The following is a 23,187-nucleotide window of genomic DNA, read 5'->3' as shown; positions in this document are numbered from 1 at the left end:
CAGCTATGGCTGTGGGAGCCCTGCTTCATCCAGCAGCACCTCAGTAGCCATGGGGCTGGTTGCCAGCACAGTGTTGGACAATAAATGGCTTCAAGTTAGGAAATAAAGAGGGACATTCTTGTCTGAGGACAAAAATTTGTGTTGGTGTTGGGAGGAAGGAGCCCAGGTCAGCACAGACTTGAGTGCTGTGCTGTTTAGCACTGGGTTTGCTTTGACCTACACAAGGGATGCTGTGGTATAAGAGGTCTGCCCTGCCCAAACTATCCCCTCCAGCTGGGGATTTTCGTCTGTGGCTTCAGCCCTTTTGGTGTGGCAGCTGCAAGACTGCCAGGGCTTGATTTCTGAACAGCTGGGCTGTCACTGGGTGACTGCAGGGATGGAGGATTCCTGCAAGGGATCACAGCACATCCCACCAATGTGGGGAGCAGAGCTGGAAAGGACAGAGGCTGCTGCAAGGAAGTTTTTTCTGGACTCCAGAGCATCAGTGGGACTCCCTTGCCTTTCCCTGGCTTGGTAGGGCAGGCTGGGGGCTGTGTTCAAAGCAGCAATGTGTCCTTTTGCTGCCCAGAAATTGTTCAGCATCTCAGAGACTGCCGCAGAGTGATGGCCTTCCAATCCAACAGCTTGGCAGCCTTCATAATTGATGTGAGGGTTCAATCTCTTGGGCTTCAGGGTGGCCTCTCCCATTGATTTTCCTTCTGTGGGCTTCAAATAATTCCCAGCCTCTCAGAATCTCTGCTGGTCAGGGTGATCTTGAGATGTGTTAGAAAGTCTCCTTTCCCAGCCCAGCAGTCAAAGAAGGATTCAGAGCTCTTCATTTCTTGGTCTCAAGGTTGTTTATTGTTTCTTATCTATAAAATTCTTTCTCTGGCCTGCTGAGGTCTGTTCAGCAGGACAATTCCAGCCACTCTGCCTGCCCTCAGGGCAGGCTTATCTTTTTATACTAAAAACTATGTGTACATTATTTAAAATAACTTTCCAATACCTATCACCTATGTTAGACAGTGAGCTTTTACTCTAAACCAATCCAAAAGTGCCAACATCACAGCAGAAGATGGAGGCCAAGAAGAAGAAGGAGAAAGGCTGGACGTGCCCAGATCCCTCCATCTTGCCTCCTGAACCCCCATTCTAAAAACCCCAAAAATCTATTTTGTCACCCCATGACAAACCAACTATTACTCTACTTAGACTCTCTTGACTTGCAATTCTTCATATAAAGGTTGGTAATTGTTTTTTCCAAGGGCTAAATCAAAGGCACAGGGGTCTTGGGCTCTGTGCCAAGGTCTCTGAGCCCCTTGATAGGGTCTCAAGTCTTCCAGGACAGCCAGAGGAATTTCCTGGGTTCCAACACCAGCCTTGCTGCTCTTCAGCTTCAGCTGAGCTTTGCTGTGGCACCATAAGCCCTGCAGCTCTTTCCACACATGGGCTCTTCCCACCATCCCTCTTCTCCCCCATCTTCCTTCTCCCATTCCTTCTCCTCTCCTGTGGGTTTTGGCAATGCTCTGGTGCTGGTGGCCCCTGCTTGGCCGGCCCAGGGCAGCAGGAGCGTGGCAGGAGGGACATTACGTGGGAGAATATGCATGTTCACAGCTCAGAGGATTAAAGGCCCCGTGTTCTTATCACTGCAGAACAGAGTATTATAAATCCAGCCTTAGAATACCAAATCCCCACGCGGCTCGGCCATTGTTTGGGAATATTAAAAAGCTCAGAGACAGAAATAATCAGTTTCCCAATGACACGTTGTCAAATAAAACATTTCTCATATTATCCCTTCTTTCCCCTTTCTCTCTCCGGCTCCCTCAGTTGGATAATTTAACACGAAAAATAGATTAAAATGAGGCTGGCTTGAACGCCTCCTAAGTTTGACTTTTTTTTTTTTTTTTTTTATTTCCCCCCTTTTCCCCAGGAAGCTCTCCAGGCTTGTATGGTGTTGTTAAACAAGCAGTTGCCAGGAAGGGGTCAGGGACTAAAGGAGCACGTTGGAATTGAGCTGCCTGTCATGAGCCCCTGTTGCTCACCCATGGGGCTGGCACAGGCACCCCCAGCCTTTCCCAGGGGACATTGGCAGAGCAGAGATCTCTGGCTCATCCCCAGAGGATGTGGGAGTTGTGGCTGGGCTGGGAGCCCTTGGCTTCCTTGAGCCAGCCCTGTCATTCTTGAGTCAGAGGGGGAATGGCACACCAGGAACCTCTTTATGTGTTCTTGTAGCTTCTTCTGTCTTTATGTCTTCTTGGAGGTTCTTCTGTCTTTATGTCTTCTTGTAGGCCTTTCCAAGCAGAGAGATCTTTAAATAAAGATTCCCAGCCTCTCAGAATCTCTGCTGCTCAGAGTGACCCCAAGATAGGTTAGAAAGTCTCTTTTCCCAGCCCAGCAGTCAAAGAAGGAGTCAGAGCTCTTCTGGTCTCATTCTCAAGGTTGTTTATTGTTTCTTATCGATAAAATTCTTTCTCTGGCCTGCTGAGGTCTGTTCAGCAGGTCAGACAGAAGCACTCTGACCACTACAGAGGCAATGTTATCTTTTATACTAAAAACTACATGTACATTATTTACCATAACTTCCCAATACCTATCACCTATGTTAGACAGTGAGCTTCTTCTCTAAATCAATCCAAAAGTGCCAGCATCACTCAGAAGATGGGAGCTAGGAAGAAGAAAGAAGAAGGACAGGGCATGCCCAAATTCCTCCATCTTGGGACCCTGAGCCCACTTTCTAAAACCCCAAAAATCTATTTTTCACAATAAACCTGCCAACATATTTATTGTCTCCAGGACATTTCCCAGAGGCAGATACAAGCTGAGCCCAGCCAGGAATATCCACAGCCCCAGGCCTGCCATGGGTGCTGAACCCCTTCCTTGGCTCCAGCTGGCACAGCTGCTCCTCCTGCAAGGCTTTTTCTGTCTCTCTGACCTTTTCTGAGCATCTGGGATGTCTCTGGTTTTGCTTTTCCATGGAGGGTGAGTGCTTGTGTGCCCATGGGTGCCGAGTGCTCTGCCCTGCAGCCCTTTCCAGTGGCAGAGTGCACAGAGTGAGTGATACCCAGCAGGGCAGCTCAGGGGTTTGGTGGTGAAGGCCTTGGAGAAGATTTTTCCCAGCTATCACATTCTGAAGCCTTTCTGAGAACCCTCTCATTGCTGTAAAGATGCTGGCACATGAGCCAGACCTGGTTTTGCAGTGGGGTTTGTTGTGTTGAAGGTTGTGGCCCTGCTGTGTCCTTGTCACCTGGCCTGGCCTCCCTTCTGGTGTGCCATGGTTTATCTCCTGCAAACTGGATTTCTGAGGAGATGCCAGGGGGTGTGGGGGCTCAGGCCAAGGAGCTCCTGTGATGCTCTGCATGCATCAGGAACTGTGCAAATCCAAGGAAACTCATGTCTGCTCTCCCAGGCTGAGCGAGGTGTCCTTGCTGGTTCTTGTTTCTGGGCATGGAAGGCCATGGTGGGTCTTTGTAGACCCACATTTCTCTTCACAGAGAAAAGCAAGGCACATCTTCCCAAGAATATTTCTGGGATTCACATTCTCTGAACCTCAGAGAAAGAAAACACAATTCTTATCGTTTGCTGTGCCTGTGTTCGTGCAAAAGTAGAATGCAATATGGAGATTGTTTATCCAAAGTGGTGGTGCTTTGTTTTCTTGGCCTATCAGGGCCAAGAGTGTATATGTGTGTGTGGGGACTGTTGGGTGACAGCCATGAGATTCTGGGCAGTGTGTGCAGGGTTGAGTGCTTGGCAGGTTCAGTTTAACATGTATAGAATAATATAGTACAATAAAATAATTAATTAGCCTTCTGATATCCATGGAGTCATTCTCTCTCCCTCACCAACGTCGGAGTCACTGTTGATTTGCAATAGATCTCCATCCCTCTGGTCCTTGAAGTGCCTTGGTACTGCAGGGCACAAACCTGGGCAGCTCACCAAGCCCTGTCCCTCTGCCATGCAGGGATCCCTGAGCGTCTCCTGGACAGCCAAACACCTTTCCTGATGGTGCACGTTATGCAAATTGGGGAACTCAAGCTGAGCAGCGTCCTGAACCCCTGACTCCTGCATCTGTTAGGAAAATTTTCAGGAGAGGAGGAGATCCTGATGTGGGGTGTACTGGGCTGGGCCTCACCTGTGGCAGGTTGTGGTGAAGGGAAATGTCTCCTGAGGCAGCTCATTCTGTGATCTGCACTTTCCACTGCCACCTCTGTCGCCCTGGTTTTTAAGATTTTCTAAGCCTTCTGATGTTTACATTATTGTAACAAACTTTCTCACGCGCTTTTCTGTAGATACTTATTGATTAACATTCTTTTATGGAGGAGGAGAAATTTGATGGACTGTTGGTTTGTCCAGTGTCATTGGAGAGGTGGCACTGCCATCCTCCAATCCACTGTCACTTTTGAAAATCTATAAATGTTGGAGTCAGAAATTAAACTTCTCTCTTTTTACCTTGGAGTTTCCAATGTCCGGATAGTTTTATTTAGTGTCCTAGAGCAACTCACCTCCTTACAGCTGCTGCTGTTTAGGAGTCAGAGCCGTGCTCCAGGTGCTGTGTATGGAATGCAGAGAGAACTTCCACACCTCTGCTCTGCTGTAGAGCTTGGTGCAGCTCTGGGCTGTGGCATCCCAGGTGCCCAAGGAACGCCTGCCCTGCCCTGGCTGCTCCTGTCATGCTGCAAAGCCCTGGTCGCTCGTGCTGCTCCTGATTTACATGCCCTGCCTTGCTCGTCTGCCACGGGATAAAATTGCTCTGATGCTGCAGAGATTAAGAGGCTGGGAGCTGGCACAGGCACAGCTCTTGTGTGTGTGTGTGGGGGGGGATGAATTTAACTTCCAGAGCAGCCAGAGGCAGAGCTGGCTCCCTGTGGTACTCCCTAGCCAGGCTCCCTTGAGAGGATGTGCTACTTCCATGTACATACAGATATTTGGAAGTGGTTTTTTTTTATTTATTTTTTTATTTTGTTAAAGATTTTTATTTTTAATGTTAGCTTCGTTGAGAGCTGTATTGAATAAAATTTGGAGGAGAAGAAAGACAAGAGCTTTGTAGAAAAGGTCTGGGTCAGGAATATGTTGTGCAGTACTCCAGGTCGTGGAGTCACCACCCCTGGGTGTGTTTAACAAAGCCTGGATGTGGCACTGGGTGCCAGGGTTGAGTTGAGGTGATGGGACTGGGTTGGCCTCGATGATCTTGAAGGTCTCTTCTAACTTGGTCATTCTGTGAATTCTGTGAATTCTGTGTCTGTGCCCATGGCAGGAGGGTGGAATGATGGGCTTTAGGATCTCATCCACCCATCATTCTGTGATTCTGTGGACCCTGCAGCACCCCCTGACCCCGCCGTGCCCCCCTGACAGCGCGCTGTGCTCTCTCCGCAGGGCGGGCTGATCGCGCTGCTGCTGCTGCTGCTGGTGTTCATGGTGGCCCTGTACGCCCAGCGCCGCTGGCACAAGCGCCGCCGCATCCCGCAGAAGAGTGCCAGCACCGAGGCCACCCACGAGATCCACTACATCCCCTCGGTGCTGCTGGGGCCCCAGGCCCGCGAGAGCTTCCGCAACTCGCGCCTGCAGGCCCACAACTCCGTCATCGGCGTGCCCATCCGCGAGACGCCCATCCTGGACGACTACGAGGATGAGGAGGAGGAGGAGACGCCGCGGCGGGCAGAGCCCAGCGCCAGGGAGGATGAGTTTGGCAGCCAGGTGACAAGGACGCTGGAGAGCCTGGGCAGGGCAGGGGAGGAGAAGCCTGACTACGAGAAGAAAGGTTTGTGGTTTTTCTCTGCTCTGCTGGGGAGCTCTTGGGTTTTTGGTTGTTCATTGCTGCCCTGAGATGTGCGGGATGTCTCTGTTTTGGCCCGTGCATCTGAAGAACGAATCAGAGCTCTTCAGTTTACAGTCTTGAGATTGTTTATTAATTCTTATCTGTGAAATTTTCTTTCTGCCCAGCCGAGATCTGCTCAGCAGGGCAGCCACAGGCACTCTGACCACCCCCGAGGTGGTGTTGTCCTTTTATACTACAAACTACCTATAACATATTTACACTTAATTCCCAATTCCTATCACCTATGTTAGACAGTGAGCTTCTACTCTAAACCAATCCCAAAGTGCCAACATCACTGCAGAAAATGGAGAACAAGAAGAAGAAGAAAAAGAAGGAGAAAGGCTGGACACGCCCAGATTCCTCCATCTTGTCCCCACAACCCCCATACCAAAAATTCTAAAATCTACATTTTCACCCTGTGATCATTTTATTATTATACTATTCAAACTTCTCTGACTTTCAGGTCCTCATACAAAGCTGGTAACTTGCTCCAGGGGTCACAATCAAATCCCCAGGTGCTCTGGGCTGTGTGCCAGGGTGTCTGAGCCCCCCAGTGGGGTCCTCAGCAGCTCTGGGTACCCAGAGGGATGCACTGAGTTCTGACAGGGAGTGGTGTGTTCCCCAGGGGATTTCGGCTGAGGCTTGATTGCTTGATTGCTTGCATTTGGAAAATCTGTCTGTCAGAAGCTTCTACACCCACCTCTGCTTATTGAAATGTTATTATGAGCCATTTAATATTGTTCACCTGCAATGCACAGTAAAAATGCATATGAATAAACAAAAGCAAAGCATATTAGTGCTGTGAGTGACTCCAGCAGGAGCGAGGAAGGGATGTGCTGGCTTGTTCTGTTCAGGGAAGGGATCTTGGGTTGGTGCTGAACCATCCTTCCTTTCTTGTGTGGGCTTTGCAGTCAGACCTAGCAGCCACAGTGGCAGGGATGGAGACAGAGACTCTTTTTGGCTCCATGGAGGAACCAGGAGGTGTTGCAGTGTGTCTGGAAAGCAGCTCCTTCCCTTGTGATGGTCATAAGTGGTAGCTGAGGTTGATAATCTTCCACCCTTAAAATGCTCTTTACTCTTTCCCCTTTTAAACATGGCTGTGCTGATTGTGATGGGTATTGCTGCTCAAACAGACTTGGAAGTGCCCAGGGATCAATCTGCCATCCTCGAGTGCTGCTCTGAGCATCCCTGTTGGCAGCTCTTGGTGTGTGTCTTGCTGTTACCAGCCCATGGGGTTAAAAGATGTTTCCTCAACCCTCTGCTCAGTGAGAATGAACAAATGAAAGCCTTCATATCTCATAACCCAGCTACCTTCTTTCTTCTTTCATATTCTCTTCTTTGTTTTGCTTTTCTATAAATTATTTAGAGTTGTGTGAGTGGGGAAGACAGCAGTAACTGCATTTCAGTGCTCTTCAAAACAAAACAGCAAACAAGATCTAGAGCAGAATATTAAACTATCCAAGGGCTTCAGGAACTGGCAGTAATGAATTGACACAGACTGAACCCCCTGCCCCAAGATGGAAGTTGCCTGTGGGATACCTGAGCTGGGAGAGATGTTCCCCAATGCTCCCACCAGCTCTGCTTGTGATGCTGTCAGGCTTTGTGCCTTGGATCGAGGCAGGTTTGTGCCTTGCCTAGTCTGATCCTTCCAGACTGTGCCAGTTCAGCATATGCTTCCTCACAGATGGGCACTTCTCCCTCTTGGATGAGGCTCTGCTCAAGGAGCCAAGCCATGGTTTGTGCTGCTCACTCCTCCCTGCTGAAGCTGCTGAGAGCCTGGATTGCCCAGGATGAGGTGGCTGTGGTTCAGATCTGGGGTTTTTAGCTTGCAGACATAAATAGATGTGCTTTGAGCTTTCCACTCTGGCCTGGTGGCACAGGCGGGGGAAACGTGGTGGCTCAGACATGCTGCTCCCTGCACACGAGCAGCAGCCACAGCTGGGTTCCTGTGGGGATGGGGCATGTGGGGTGGAGAGGCTGCAGCTGGTGAGGTACCTGGAGATGCCCAGGGGCTGGAAGCCAGTTCAGCTTGGGCTTGGCTTTGCAGCTGCATTGAAGGTGGAGGCATTGAGGGACACGCAGCTGGAGCGTGGCTGTAGAGGCACAGTGAGATCAGCCTTTCCCTGGTGCCCAGCTGGCACTGCCAGGCTTCACTGTGCCCACTGGGGATGGCTGGGGAGCTGGGCCTGCATCCCAGGGAATCCACCAACCAGCTCCTGTGGGCAAGGCTCTCCTTGCTGAGCTGCCTTGTGATAAGGCATCAGCTGGGACTTGTCAGCGGGCTCCAAATGCTCTCGTCACAGGGGCTGTCAGCAGAGCCTCTTTCAAGTGTCACTTCCCAGCATTAATTACCAGGGATGGCAAATCCAATGGAGATGGAGCAGTTCTGCTCACCCTGCAGCTGCCTGTGCTGCAGCTTCCCCCTGTGCTGGGCACTGACTGACTGCAGGTGCTCTTCCCAGCACTGGGGATTATTTGCACACCCCACTCTTGGTGTCTGTTGGGACAATTTTCCTTTCTCTGTTCTTTTTTTATGATATATTTTTTTTAATTTTTATTCACCACTTCTGGATGTATCCAGTCAGGGAATGAGGCAGGGATGTCTCTGCTCTGTGCAGTCCCTGCCCAGGAGGCCTGAGCAGCACAAATGTTTTGCAGATCACGGCTCAGCAAGCCAAACTTTCCTCCCCAGCTCAGGCAGTGATGTGGATGGGAGGGATGCTCCCATGTGGTGGCAGAGCATCTGAAGTGAATCCCAGCACAAACAAAACACAGGAGTGATGTGCTGAATAATGACATCTAGCAACAAGCGTGTCTGAGTGATAAAGTTAATGAAATTACAGGTTCTGACCTGATACCAGGCTCTGCTGTGGGGAGATAAACAGCAGGGCAAAGATGAGATGTTTATTTCTCCCTAGCTGCAGTTGTAATCCGGATGCACTGTGCAGGGCCATTAATGTTATTACTGTTATGCAAAATCATTTTTGACTTGGGGGGAAGAAAAAAAAAAAAAAGAGAGCAAAGAAAGAAAAATCTCCCAACTGCCTAGAAAATGTAAAGCTGACAAAATTAGAATTGCAGCAGGAGCACAAGCTGACCTGGTGACATTGTACAGAGCCCAGATGAATTTAGACAGAAGAAAAATCCAAGGCAGTTTAGGAAGAAAAGTAGAAAAGTAGTTCTTTTTTTTTTTTTTTATTATTAATAATAAAATGAAATGGAGCGAGGCAGGAAGCAATAGCCAGGCTGTCCTAATTATCCAGAGGGATCCCCTGAGCTGGGTTGGAATAGGGACTACTCTGTCTCTTTGTGGGTTTGGGTTCTCTCTGGCAATTCAAAGGTCTCTGGGGTTTTGTGCTCAGTGGGTGTGCATGGTGCAGGTGGGGTCTGTGGTGTGGGGTGCAGTTTCTGGGGCCTTGGTCTTTGCTGGGGAGACCCTCCCTCTCTGAACTCACCTCAGTATGTGTGTGGGGTTCAGTGATTATGGAATTCAGGAATTTGGGTAGATTTGTGCAGGTGCTGTCACCTCCTCACCGCCTCTGTCCTCACTTCCCTGTGGAGTTTCCACTCCATGCTCCTCGTGAGTTCTGCGCTCCTGCTCTTCCCGAGCAGATGGCCTCAAGCTCCATCCCTCTGGGAACTCCTCACGTGCTTTTCTCTTTCCATATACACAGCTGTCATCCTCACAGTCACAGCTTCATCCTACAGCAGCAGGAACCCTTTTCTTTTGCCCATCAAGTCCTTTTGGAGGGACTTTGGGCCCCATCCATTGCAGGTGGCACTGCTCCATCCCTGTCTGGGATGCCCTGCATGCACAGTGATGGAGTTGGCATCCTCACCTCACTATGGGATTACCCACAAGTTCCTCAGAGAAGATTTTGCCAAACCAAATCTCCTAAGGATCAGCAAGGAGCAGAACTTCTGCCTGGTGAATACTGGGGAGAAACCAGACTTAAAATCGACTGTCTGCAATTCCACTCCTGCAACAAAGGACCCATCTTTATTTCTCAGTTTCTTTCATGTTTGTAAAAAGAACATTTCAAGCAGGCCTTTGTGCTGGCTTCACAGGCTCTGCAGTCTGGGTATGGCCTCCAAGTCTAGACAGGAGAAGGGACTTATTACTGATGGTTCCAATGATTAATACCATGGGCATATCAAAGGTGTGGTTGGGCACTCATCTTGAATTCCTCTCCTGGACTTACTTCTCCCCTGCTGGGTTGGCTCAGGTAAACCTCTGAAGTTTCTCTTAATCCATGGATGCTTTTCTCAGCAGTGGTAGTGAGATGCTTTTTGAGCATTCCTGAAAGATGGTCTGGCTCCTAGAGTGCACCTGGAGATGTGGATCCAGCTCCACTCTGCCACTGGCTGCTCTGACAGCCCTGGCCATGTCATTTAATGGTCCAGGGCTTGGAGAGGGAGCCAAGGCAGAGAGCAGACAGAGCAGCATAAGGAAATACTGGATTTATATAAAATAATGGAACTGCTGGAAATACTGGAACTGCTGATATCAGGGCTTGTGGTCGCCCCAGCCTCCCAGCCGAGCTGCTCTGGGTGGTGCAGCCCAGGAGAACTGTGGGAGAAGGGATTTAGGCAGGGAAGACAAATGGCTTTGAGGTAACAGCAAAAAGCAAAGGAAGGATCCTGATGAGGGCAAGAGAGAACTTCCCATGCCCCCACCAGCACTGGAGGAGCTGTTCTGGTGGCTGCATCTCAGAATTGTTTTCCCATCCAGTGGAGACTCCTCTGGGGAGAAGTAAGGCAGTGCTGTGGCTGGAGGGCAGGATTCTGGGGCTGTGGAAAGGGGCATTTTGGGGGGTGAGCTGTGCAAGAGGAGGGCAGGTAGTCAAGCTCTTCCCTAGAGTTACCATTCATTGATAATTGTCTTGGAGATGAGATTCAGAAATGGGTGTGAGTTGGGGGTGATGCCCTCACAATGGACAGGTAATGGTGCTGCTCTCCATCCTGGAGAAGGGAGAGCATTCAGGAAACAAGAACTGGGTGTCTGGGCTGATAATGATGTCCTTGAGGTGACAGCCTGTGTCCCTGAGGGCACACTGATGCCAGGCTGGGCTCATGGCTGTGCCAAGGTGTGCCCATGCCTGTGCAAAGGTGTGCCATCCCTGGTGCCCACGCTGGGGCTGGGAGCCCCCATCTGCTGCTGCTGTTGGCTCGAGGAGTCAGCTGTAGTTCCACCCCGATTCCCAGCACTACCCAGAGGCTTTCTGAGCCTTTAATAAATAAAGTGATGGCTTTAACGTTTGCTGGGGCTGGAGGCTAAAATGGGACACTGCGTCAGGCCAGCATCTGATGTGTCTTGGGGCTCTTCTCTCCAGTGACCTGATGGGATCGTGACCTTCTTTGTACGTGATCAGCTTTTCCCAGCTCTAATCCCAGCCAGCTCCTCCTGTAATTTATAGGGACCTTTGAAAATGTATATTCCCATAGCTTGCCAGTGAAAAGTGGTTTTTCGCAGTACTCTGATAAAAAACAGCTGTAACTTTCAGCTTTAAAGAAATGAAAAAAAGAAAAAAAAAAAAAAAAGGTGGGGGCTCGACAGGGCAGAAATTGGCTCCTAATTCAAGGAGGCACTTCCAGACATGCTTAGGTAGTGTCTCTAGTTAATAAAGATGTTTAAGCTGTTTTCAAGCCCAGCATGTTCAGCTGTGACTGAATTGAATGCATTAATGAAAGGAATGAGGGCTCCAGTTAGAGAGGTTACACCAGCCATGCCACTGGGTTTCTGGTTCTGTGATGATGCCAGCTCAGGCTTCAGTGTGGATTTGCAAATGTCCTGACCTGCCAGGGAAAAGCTGTGCTTTGCAGAGATAAACACAGCCATAATTAATCTATTAATGTATTAACTGTCTTTGGAGATCTCGATGGAGAGGTGCCAGGCTGGAGTTTTAGGTTTGTTTTGTTCATCCCATTGCAACGGTTGCCTCCACCCCAAATCTGGGTTGTCCTCCCCACTGTGGGAGGAGGAATGGTGGGGCTGTGGGACACGATCTCCCCCGCTTAGACCCTCAAGAAAATGGATCAAAGCAGCATCACAGATGTGTGGGAACACACTCAGGACATCTCTCCCACAAGAGCCATATCCAACATACTCCTGCCTCTAAGAATGGCTCAGAAGGGACAGGGATCCTCCTGGGGTTTGGGGCTTTCCTCCGGCCCTGCAGCCTCTGGCTCATGGTTTTGTGGCCCATACTTAATGACTAATTAAGGTTTAAACACCTTGGGTCAGCCAGGGCTCTTCCTGGCTCATGGCAACTGTTGCTGCGGAGAAGAGGCTGCTGGGGTGGGCTCCTGATAAGTTTTAATGTTTTCCTCCCCTCCCTTTGCTACAGCCTGCTCATTAATTTGATGAGACAGAGGAGGGAAGAAGCAGCTGGAAAAGTGGCTTAGAATGGTGCCATTGGGACTGGAACAGAAGCAGGGTGGTTTATTATGCCAGCATTTTGCTGAGCATCTGAAGAGATGCTGGATTTGTGAAGTCCTGCTGCTTTTCAAGGCTTGGACTGGTCTCGCCCTGATACTCCACAACATCCCAAGTTGAAGAAATACCCTTGGTTGCCCCCTCTTCCAGCCACAACTGGGTGACTTCTGGCTCCTCAAGTCAGCATCATCTTTTGAATGAGGAATTTTGTGGAGTTTTGTGGGGCTGCAGATGCCCAGAGGGGATGTCATGGCAGTTTCATGTGCAGTAGCCCTGATTCCCCAGGTGTCCAAAGTGTTTTCCATCCAGACGAAATCACAAGCTCAGAGAAGATAAGCTGTGAAGTGTTGGCTGTCCAAGGAAAATAAGCCATCAGGAGCTATATTTATATAAATGCCAGGCACACATTGTTCATCACTTTGTGCATCACTATGAATGTTTGATAAAGCACTACATTATTTAAAACTGTAGCTGGGCTGTGGGACAGTTGTTGACCAAGATTAGCTTCAAGATGACTCTTTTTCTTTTTTTTTTTTCTCTCTTTTATTTTTTTTTTCCCTGATGGAAAATCTAAAAAAATAATATGATGGTTGTTTACTTGCTTTGGGGGATCTCAGGTGTCCTTGCCTCTCCTGAGTTTCTCAGCTGGGTTGCATCTTGTGTGCCATGCAGAGGACCTGGGAGAGCCTCAGCTCTCACCAGGGCTGTCACAGAATCCTGGAAGGGTTTGGGTTGAAAGGAGCCTAAAAGACCATCTGGTTCCAACCCCCTGCCATGGGCAGGGACATCTTCCACTAGACCAAGCTGCTCCAAGCTCCATCCAACCTGGCCTTGGACACTTCCAGGGGATCAGCATGGAGTGAAAACCTGCCGCTGGTTTCTGAAGTCAGACTGATCAGAAGAGGATGTGGGATGAAGGAGAACAATCCCACAGTGTTCCCCATTTCTACTGGAAGTACATAAATGCTGGTTAGGATGTGGGGCTCAGAGCTGGGGCTGCTCTGGATCCTGTCCCCTGAGCAAGTGATGGGTTTGTCTTAAACCACAGCACTCAGCCTTTTTTCTCTTGGCTTTTAGTGGCATTGTGGCTCCACCAGTCGGCATGTGGAGATTTTTCCCCATCATTCCATCCCATATTTGTGGGTTTTATGGGGAAGGGAGCAGGGAGGGCAGCTGCAGCACCACCTCTTCCCTCTGTTTGCATGTCCTCTTCCCACCGGCCGTGTTTTACCTGGCCACGGCACCGAGATGGTTTTGTCAGCTGGCTCCTAAGGAAGATGGATTGAGGCTGGGCACCTGTGCTCATACTGGGTCTGCAGGCACCTTCCAGCCCCATTTATCATTAGGCACTGACCTCCCTGAAGGACCAGTGGGAGAGGAAACTTATTAACAAGGTGCTTCAAATCAATCCTTTCTGACGGCCCCGCTGAGTTACGGCGTTTGCTGTGACTCTCCCACTGGGTCCTGCGAGTGTGGCAGTGCTCAGCCTCACTTCTTTACCTGTGTGGCTTGGAATAGGCTTGGTTTTGATATCCTGGGCTTTATGGGTGTTCTCAGGTCTTCTCCTGAGCCAACAAATCAGCTCTCAGCTCATTATCCGCTGCCTCCATCCTTCCCAGGTCGTTGGTCCTTTTGGTGCTGCTTTTGGAGCAGAAGCTCCCGGCCACATTGAGAGATTTTGGTAGTTTGCCCTTCTCCTGTGTGTTGGCATCTCTCCCTCATTCATCCTGGTATGTTGCACAGCATTGTCAGTACTGTGAAAAATGTCACCTTGTCAGCTGGGCAGAGGAAATGTATTTTGTAACTAAAAAGTTAATTCTGCACCATGCTGCTGAGCACGGAGTTGGGGAGTGGTGGAGACTGGCCAGGGGCCACTGTGCCATGTTTTCCACCCATATTGTCCAGCTGTGGCTGTTCCTGGAGCCCTGTCCTGCCCACGTCCATCCTTTGCGGTGCTGGCATTTGCTCACACTCACTTGACAAAATGCTGCTGCCTCCAGGTTCGTCCCCCAGAAGTGGCTCCTCAGACAGATAGGGATGGGATTTTTCCTGCCCTCAGCGAGTCCCTGCCCCAGCTGGCTCTGTGGGGAATGTCTCCTCTGGCTCTGCAGAGCTGCAGAGCTGTGTGGTGGAGGGAGGGAGCTGGAGGTCAGCACTCTGCTCTCCAGCCAGTGTCTCTCCTCCATGCAACATTAGCCCCGACTGCTCCATGTGCCCATTAGCACCAAATCGGGAAGCTTCCTCCAGAGGGTTCTTATTTAACTTTCCAATTATTTGATAACTTGAGGAGCATTAGCTGATACTGAGGGTCTGCCCATCTTGCCTCATCCTCTCTGCTGGCTGCCTAAGCAAAAAAAGTTATGATGTCTCATAAAGCACCCTAAGTTAAGGGTTTTATTAGAGCTGAGAAAATGGGAAATGGAGTCTCTGTTGGACTGGACCTCCGTAGTGCTGGGCTGGGGGGAGATGGGGCAGCATCCCACTACCAAAGGTTTTTCCTTGCAGGACAAACAGGATAAAGAAATAAATGCCCTGTACATGTTAGGGGAGGGGTATGCTATAAGGTCTTTGCCCTGATGAAGAGCTGAGGGTTTGCTGGGCAGAAACAGCTCCAGGGAAGGAGCAGCTGGAGCAGCCCCAGGAGTGCAGGGACCCATCAGTTTTCGGGAAGCGCTCTCCAGGCAGAGGTGTGAGCAGAGGCGGGACTGTTGGACCGCAGCTCTTCAGCGTTTGATCTTTCCTAATATGTTTATAATTACATTGCATTATCTTAATTACCAACAGGAGAAGTGGAGGGAGCGGGAGGGGGGTAGGGAAAGGAGAGAGCTGGAGAGGCAGGGAATGTGCAGGGTGATGAGTAACTCGCAGTCTCCATCCACGGGGCCACGGCTGCGGCTGGAGCTGGAAACGATGCTATTAATACAATGCTTATTCATTTCCCATCATAAAAACATGGAAGCGCGTTCCGAGCGAAATTAACATTCCGTGACATTTCCCGGTAAACGGCGAGTTTGCACACATGAGTGGAGGCAATTAGCTGGGAAGTGACTGAGTGCCGTGACTGGGGAGAGGATGAGGAAGGGTCAGGGCATCCTGTGCCATGTGGGTGCTGCCGTGGGCTCCAGCTCTGCCCGTCCCTTCCCAGTGGGATGGGGGTCCTGCCAGCTCCTGCCCACCCAGCTGCAGAGAGTATGAGAGCTGCAAATGTTCTCTCCTGCTCCGTGCAGATGGGGGAAATGGCAAAGCTTGGCAGTAAAGGTGAAAAGCAAAGAGTTTTGGGGTGCCCTGGGGTCCCTGTCATCACTGCAGGATGCTGTTCTCCATCCCACTGCACACCAGCCTTTCCCGGCATCCCCTTTCCTGTCACGCTCCTAAAGCTTTATTAGAACCCAATGGAGACTTTTTCCCAGATTTGTTAAACTACTGAAAACTTCTGATCCTATCAGGACTTTTTTTTTTTCCCCTGCCTCGTACCAGATAAGGGCTGTGCTGGCTCCGAGCCCGGAGCTGAGGGTGGTGGAGAACAGGGTAGGGAAGCAGTCATCTCATGAATATATGAAGGAGGAAAGTACATTTGTTCAGTTTCCTTCAAAGGAGACATCTTGAATAAAACTTTATCTCTACTTCTGCTTCCCTCCCCCTTCAATTTGCAATTGAAATCAGACTTTTACGTATAAAGATCTATTTTTATAGCGACAGATTTATTAATGTATATAATAATCTAATAATGTATTAATAGCTGTGTATTAATAGCTATGTATTAATAGCTGTGCTAAAAAAGATGTATACAGCCTCTATTTTAAAACTCAACAAAAAGGGCCAGGAGAGAGAAGAAAGAAAAAGTCAACATGGAATACAAGACTGTTTTCAAAATGCTCCTGGGCTCCTCTCTCCCTCTGTTGCTGTGTGAGAGCCCCATTTCATAAAAGAGCTATTTGGAGATCCTCCTTCATCCTTGCTTTTGATGTTTTTTGTATATATCCATATATATATCGAGAGATATACATTTAAATAAAAGTATATATATGGAGATATATTTATATATATGTATTTAAATAAAACAGATTTATATGTCCTGAGTTGGCTGCAGAATGCAACCAGCAGCTTCCCTGTGTTTCTTGGACACAGCAGCTTCATGTGGCACTTGACATGGATTGCTGGAGATCAGAGGATCAAAGGGGACAGGTTTTCCTGCTTGAGAGAGGTTTGGTGGCTGGAGAAGCACATGGAGAGGTGAAGCTCCCAGTGTTCCTCCTGCCTTTGCCTTATTCCCATGCTCTGTGGCAGGATGTGACTCCCCAGATGTGTTTTCCTCCGAGTACGTGCAAAGCTGTTGTACAAATCTCTCCCCCTGTCATCACATCAGCATCAGTGTAATTACCTAATTTTATGCTACTAAAGCTCTGTGCTTTGTGGAGCTCTGTACCTTCAGGGTGGCACTGTTGAAAATCAGTCCACATCCCAGTCTCAGAACAAACACCGTTAGTTATTTCATGCTTCGGAAAGCAACAAACACCCATTATTTAGAGCTGGTGAGAAATCAGGGCTTCCACCATGTGGAAAACTTCCAGCATTGTGAAATTTATGCTTGTTCCAAAATAGGATCAGAAAGTCAATTTCTTGAAATACTTTGTGGAACAGAAATTTCGAAAATATTGATCGAGAAACATCAAAATGAGCTTGCTGAATATCAGGGAGTTGATTTGGAGGAAACAATTATAACGTTATTAAACTGGCACTTCCCTGGTGTTCCCGTGGTGTGTTAGGGACGTGGTGATTTATTAGACCTTTAGAGCCCATGTCAGTGGTTCCTATGAGAGTCCCCTGCCCTGTGCCTAGAAAAAGCAGATTATTTGATAAATACTGGAAGTGGTCAGTGAAAGGGCAGGAGAGAAGAGTCAGTGTCTGAGGTGAGGGGCTGCATCCTCCACATTACCATGCAGGGCAGGAGGTAGAAACCCCACTGAACATGGCTTCTAATTGTGCCCAAACTTCTTCCATTTAATCCTTGATTGAGTTTGTCTTGCTACAAAATGCTCAGTCGAGCAGCTTTTGAGATGCTCTGGAGTTATTCCTCTCAGTGAAACTCTGGGAGCGTTGTGGCCACTGTTAACATTGAGGGATCGATAACTTGCCTTCTGACAGCCAGAAATCAAAGAGAAAAATGGGAAAACCAGATGCTTAAAAACCTGTATTTTATAGAAATGTGTTTTAGGCCATACCTAGTGTGGGAAGCTCTGACAGAAGCTGCTGTGGGCATGCAGGTGTTGTGTGAGGAGAGCAGGGATGGTTGTGGCTCCAGGAAAAGAACCTTTAAGCCAGACACCAGAGACTTTGAGGCTCAGGGAAGCTGGCGCCTTTGCAGACCATAACCCTCATTGTTCTGTTTTAAAAAGATGCAAAACCCAGGCTGTAGGACTGTCCAGCTCTCCACCACCCAATACCACCACGAGGTTTGAGCCTGGTTTGGGGAGAAGCTGCTCCACTGGGGTCCTCAAGGCCACATCTGAAGACTAAAACACCTCAGCAATTCTGAGAGCTTTTTTCTGACAGTTAAGGGGTATTTCCATCACTGCCTGGCTTTGCTGGCTGGGAACAGGTTACAGTCAGAGAGGTTTTGTAGTGCTTGAGAATGTCTTGGAATAGTGGAGACAACACCCAAGTGTGACTGGTGGGGGCTCAGAAATAGTTAATCTCTCAGTTAAGGTTTGTGAGTGGTTGTACTGATCCAAGCCTGGCACTCTGAGATGTGGAATCCCCCCAGGGATGGTGAGATCCTGCTTGTGGCATGTCCCCAGAACAACCCCCCATACCCACCCAGTGTGTCTGGGAGGGTGCAGCTCTCCTGGCTGAGCTGGAATGAATGCTGCTGCTTCCCATCTCCATTGCAATGTATTTTTTACCCAAACATTGCTCATATTGTTCAGCTGATGACTACTTTTTTTGTTGTTGTTGTCATTGTAATTTTTAAGCCAAACAACATATTTTCCCACTGCAATTTGTGCCAGCAGAAAGGAAGGAGGAGAGAATGGCTCTGGGTAGGAATTGTTTTGTGGGAGACGTGCAAACGAATAGGGGAGCCATAAGGAGAGCAAATCTCTTTTCAAATAGAATATGGGGGTGGACAGGAGGGAGGTGTTCATCAGGAATGTGTGCTGTGCTTTGCAAAGGTAGGGTGACCTTCAGCTGTGTCCCTAAAGTGCTGCCAGAGAGGAAAGCTGATTTTGTGGGGGCAGGAGAGCCTCGTGATTCCCCTGCTCCTGGTGGGGAGATGGAGATCACAGCCTCGTGCCAAGCCCTGGGGTGGATCCCACCACCTCTGCCAGGCTGGTGAATCTCTCAGCACAGTGACGGAGATGTGAGCTCAGCAGCCCCGGGTGGATTTATCCTGGGAGCTGGGGAGGGGAGAGAAGGCGTTTGGCAAGCTGTGCTGGAGGGGAGGACAGTCCTGGCTCCTCTGGGATGAGTCGTGTTCGGCCAGTGCTGGGAGGAGCTGGTGCCTGACGTGGCTGTGTCGTGCTGGGGAGCAGCATGTGGGAGCTGTGGAGGTGCCAGGAGCTGCTGGCTGAGCCTGAGTTTGGCACAGAAAGTCCAGGGGGGCCTGCAGGGTGGTGTAGAATAAAGCAGTTCAGTTGGAAGTGATCTAAAAGGAGCAGCTAGTCCAACTGCCTGACCAATTCAGGGCTGGCCTGGATTAAAACAAATTATTAAAGCCACTGTTTACTCCACAGCAGTGCTTCTTCCCATCCTTTTTGACCAGCTGGAACCTCCAAGGACTGCCATGGGGAGGCCCAGAGGGCAGTTTGGTTTGCAGTCTCTCTCATGGATGTGATGGACAGCCCCAGCAAATGCTGTCTCATTCCATTATGGTGCAGTGGTCTCTTCTTCTCTCTCCCTTTTGGCACTGCTGGCAGTGCATGAAGGGCTCTCCCTTCATCCTTCACCCCTCATGCTCACACAGTTGAAGCTCTGCTGTCTTTCATTTGTCTCTGAGAGTTTTTTCTATGCTGTTTTTTTTTCTATGCCCACCCATGCCAAACTCTTCCTGCTGATATGCTGATATCATGTCAACAAGGGTCTTTCTCATTTCTCATTTTCCTTTCATTCCTTTCTTCTTTCCCCTTCCCTTTGTTTTCTTTTTTTTTTTTTTTTTTCCCTCCTTTTCTTTTCCTGCTTTACTTTTCTCTCCTCCCTGCTGTTTCCCTGTCCCATTTCCTTTCTCCAAACCCCTGAGCTCAGGGGCACAGAGAAGCCAACAATGTGCTGGCACACCTGTGCAGAGCAGTGAGCTGCACCAGCCCTTTGCTTCAAATTCCTGCAGTATTGGGAGCATCATCCCAAATGAAGGACACCCACCCCCTCCCTCCCCACTCTGCCTTTCTTGGTGTTTGCTGCACTGACAGGTGTGGGAGCAGCTGCCCCAGGATGGCGGTGCCAGCGTGGTGGCCAGATGGGTGCAGTCACCACAGTCCCATCAGGGGCCATGAGACTGCTGTGACCTCTTTGAAGGCATCATCCCCTCCTCCTCCTCCTCCTGGCCTCCTTTTGGTAAATAAGCCCCAGCTGTGCAAGCCACTCTGGAGCTCCTTGCTCCACTTCCACAAGTCCTGTACCGCACAGCCCCAAGGTCTGGATAACTCTCCATCTGTTCAGGGGAGGCCCTGCCACACATTCTGCTGGGCAAGGGAGCTGCAGGGTCAGGCTTCCCCCGTGAACACAGCAGCAGGAGGCTGAGCCACCCCAGTGCTGCCCCAGCATCCTTCCCTGGCACCTCAGGGGGATGTGTGCTCAGGGGACTGAATGGTCTTTGGAGACCCTTTCTCTGCTCTGGATATATTTTTTCCTCATATGATGCTGCCTGCTGGGGCATCTGATACTGCAGGACTCAGCTGTGCCTGCTGTAAACATCAGGGGCTTTGGGGAGCTCTGTCTTTGATCTGTGGTTCCTAGGGGAGCCTGATACTGGAAAATTCAAAGTCATTACACAGCTGGTCCCTTAGCTCCCTCTCTTTCTGGAGCTTTCCTGAAATCGTTCCCACTGCTAGCATTTAACTCAGGCAGGGGGTTTGATCCTTGTTTCTCTGTTGCCTGGTTTGGCTGGGTGGATGCTCTCCCTCTGTCTCCCAGCATGGCAGCACTGGACATTGTTTACAAACAGGGCATTGTTTTATTGGTTTCATGTGAATTTTTTTGACTTAGTGACCGATAATGGTCCAGCTGTGTCGGGACTCTGGAAAGAGTCACGAGTTTTTCATTATTACCTTTTAGCCTTCTGTGTGTATCCTTTCTGTATTATTTAGTACCGTTTAGTATAGCATAACATAATATAGCATAGCATAGCATAGCATAGCATAGCATAACATAGCATAATATAGCATAATATAGCATAGCATAATATAATTTAATACAATATAATACAAGATAACATAGCATAATATAGTATAATATAGTATAATAAAATATACTATAATATTATATAATATATGATACAATATGATATAACAATATAAATATAACATAATATATAATATAATATCAAATGCTATAATATATAATATAATATAATATCAAATGCTATAATATAGCATAACATAATATAAAATAGAGTAATGTAATATAATACAATATAATACAATATAACATAGCATAATACAATATAACATAGCATGATATGATACGTGAGGTGACGTGACATAATATAATATAATATAATATAATATAATATAATATAATATAATATAATATAATATAATATAATATAATATAATATAATATAATATAATATAATATATTAGCCTTCTAAGAACATGGAGTCAGATTCATCATTTCCTTCCTGCCATGGGGGGGCTCCGAAAGTCCCACAGGACCCAGCTCCAGCTTACCCAAGGAAAGGTTTCAAGGGCAGAGGGGACACGGTGTGGCGGCTGTTCTGTAACCACAGCCCCTTTGCTGGTGTTGCAGCTCCCGAGGTGACGCAGGAGACGGTGGAGTCGCTGATGCAGAAGTTCAAGGAGAGTTTCCGCACCAACACGCCCATCGAGATCGGGCAGCTGCAGCCCGCGCTGCGCAGCACCTCCGTGGGCAGACGGAAACGCCGCAGCCGGCCCCGAGGTACGTGGCCACGGTGCCCTGGGACTTTGTCTTTTATGTTTTACAAATCCTGTACTGCGTTAGTGTGTCACTCTAAACTCCTACTGTGGGAGACCCCCAGGGTAAGACTCAGTGGGCTGTTGCACTCTGGCTAGGATAGACCCCAGCCCACATGGTCTTACATGGACCAAAGCAAAAGATGGAGAAGTGCTGCTCTGTGGTGGGGTGAGAGAGGGACAAACCCCACACAGAGCCTCTGGGTGGGCTGGTGGAGGTGCCTGTGAGGTGTGTCACATCGTGTCCCCTCCAAGGGATCCTGCTGCAAGCTCGGAGTCCCTGTCAGCTGCCCCAGCTAAAACACAATGAAACAGTTTCTTGTCAGGTTTTAGTTTCATGGAGGGGTGAAACTAAATTTGGCTGTCACTCACATTATTGGGAGATCTCTTTCTGCTTTCCCAGTGCTTGGGGGCTTTAGGAGCTACACAGAGAGTGGGAGTGCAGCATTCATGGGTCTAAAGGCTGTAGCACATAAAAGGCTGTACCAAGGGTTTGGATCCATGTCTCCATCTCTGGAGGAGGAGGAGGAGATATCAGATCCCTTCAGGGGTGATGGAGATGAAGGTCCCTTGGCCATGATCTGCCCAGTGCACTGAGGGTCTTTGTGTCAGCTCTGGGAGCTGGGAAGGAAATACTTTTCTTTCTGTTTATTCTTATTCTAAAAAAAAAAAAAAAAAAAAAAAAAAACGAAAAACCTTTGTTTTTCATTTATTTATGAGTCTGAAATGTGATCTTTTATTCTTGATATGTTTTCCTGCTATACAGGCCTGGAGAGGGCTTTTTTTTTTTATTATTATAGCTCTGCCCATAAATTATTTACTTAGTGTGAAGAAAACGTTCTGACTCTTTAACTGGTTTAAATTATTTGGTTTGTTTCCTAGTAGTTATTCAAATACACATCTCTGGATTTTAGTGTGGGTGCAGGTGCTCTAGGGTCCACGGAGACTGTCAGGGAAAGTTTCCCTGATTCCCTGCTCCAGCCTCTTTTTTTTTTTTTTCCCTTTTTCTTTTGTGTGTGTTTTTATTTCATTTTTCAACTGGAGGTAAGAGGCTTTTTGGTCACTAATGGAACAAGTCAGTTAATCCTTGCAGCTGAGTTTAGGAGGAGGCACAGTGCCCAGCTGCAGGCAGAGCCTCTGGCTGAGCGGGAGCAGAGTGTGGCCCTGAGCCAGCCTGGCTGGTCCCCAGCCTCTGGAGACACCCCCACCCCATTTCCCACCTCCCCAGGGTTCCTCTGCCTATTAGTGACCATGGGAAAGTCATTAATTAGCAGGACAAGAGCAGCCTTGGTCTCTCGCCATCTCTCCCCACTGGTTTCCTCAGTATGAGAAAATGAGGATGCTTTGTACCCAGAGTCTGTGAGGAATGAGGAGCCTGAGGCAGAATGTGCCGCACGGGCTTCGGGAGGACTTTGGCTCCCAGAGTCCCCAGCCACAGGGGTCCCTCACCAGCACACCCTAAAAAGAAGATTTTAAGCTCCCAGTCCTCAGAAATCCCCAAAAAGCCAGATATCCCTCTGTCTCCAGTGGAGATCTCGCTCTGCACAGCCCCATCCCATCCATCCTTTTTTCCTCTTAATTTAAATATGTTTTTGCTTGTAGAGCTCGTGGCTGGGTGCTGTTGCTGAGCTGGTCCATGCCATTCCCTGCCCATTCCCTGGCTTCTTCTGTGCTGGAGTGTCACAGACATCTTTTAAGAAAATCCTTTCCTTAGGATTTTTCCTCCTGAGAAGCTGAGAGGCCTCAGGAACAAAATGTAGACAATGGTTATCTGCTGCTGTGGAATGCAACAGGTAAATCTGGGATTGGTCTCATGT

General features: G+C 48.7%; 1 protein-coding gene across 1 annotated transcript in view; it reads left to right on the top strand.

The window, feature by feature from the left end:
* Positions 1-23,187, top strand: part of ASTN2 (astrotactin 2) — a 360,946-nt gene that overhangs the window by 85,424 nt on the left and 252,335 nt on the right. The window contains exons 3-4 of the mRNA XM_058038034.1: positions 5,347-5,731; positions 21,186-21,335. Of these exons, the coding sequence (XP_057894017.1) occupies positions 5,347-5,731; positions 21,186-21,335 (535 nt within the window). The remainder of the gene's footprint in view (positions 1-5,346; positions 5,732-21,185; positions 21,336-23,187) is intronic.

This window comes from Melospiza georgiana, chromosome 20 (assembly GCF_028018845.1).
Source record: "Melospiza georgiana isolate bMelGeo1 chromosome 20, bMelGeo1.pri, whole genome shotgun sequence".
Taxonomy (NCBI): Eukaryota; Metazoa; Chordata; class Aves; order Passeriformes; family Passerellidae; genus Melospiza; species Melospiza georgiana.
This window is presented reverse-complemented; position numbering and strand designations above follow the sequence as displayed.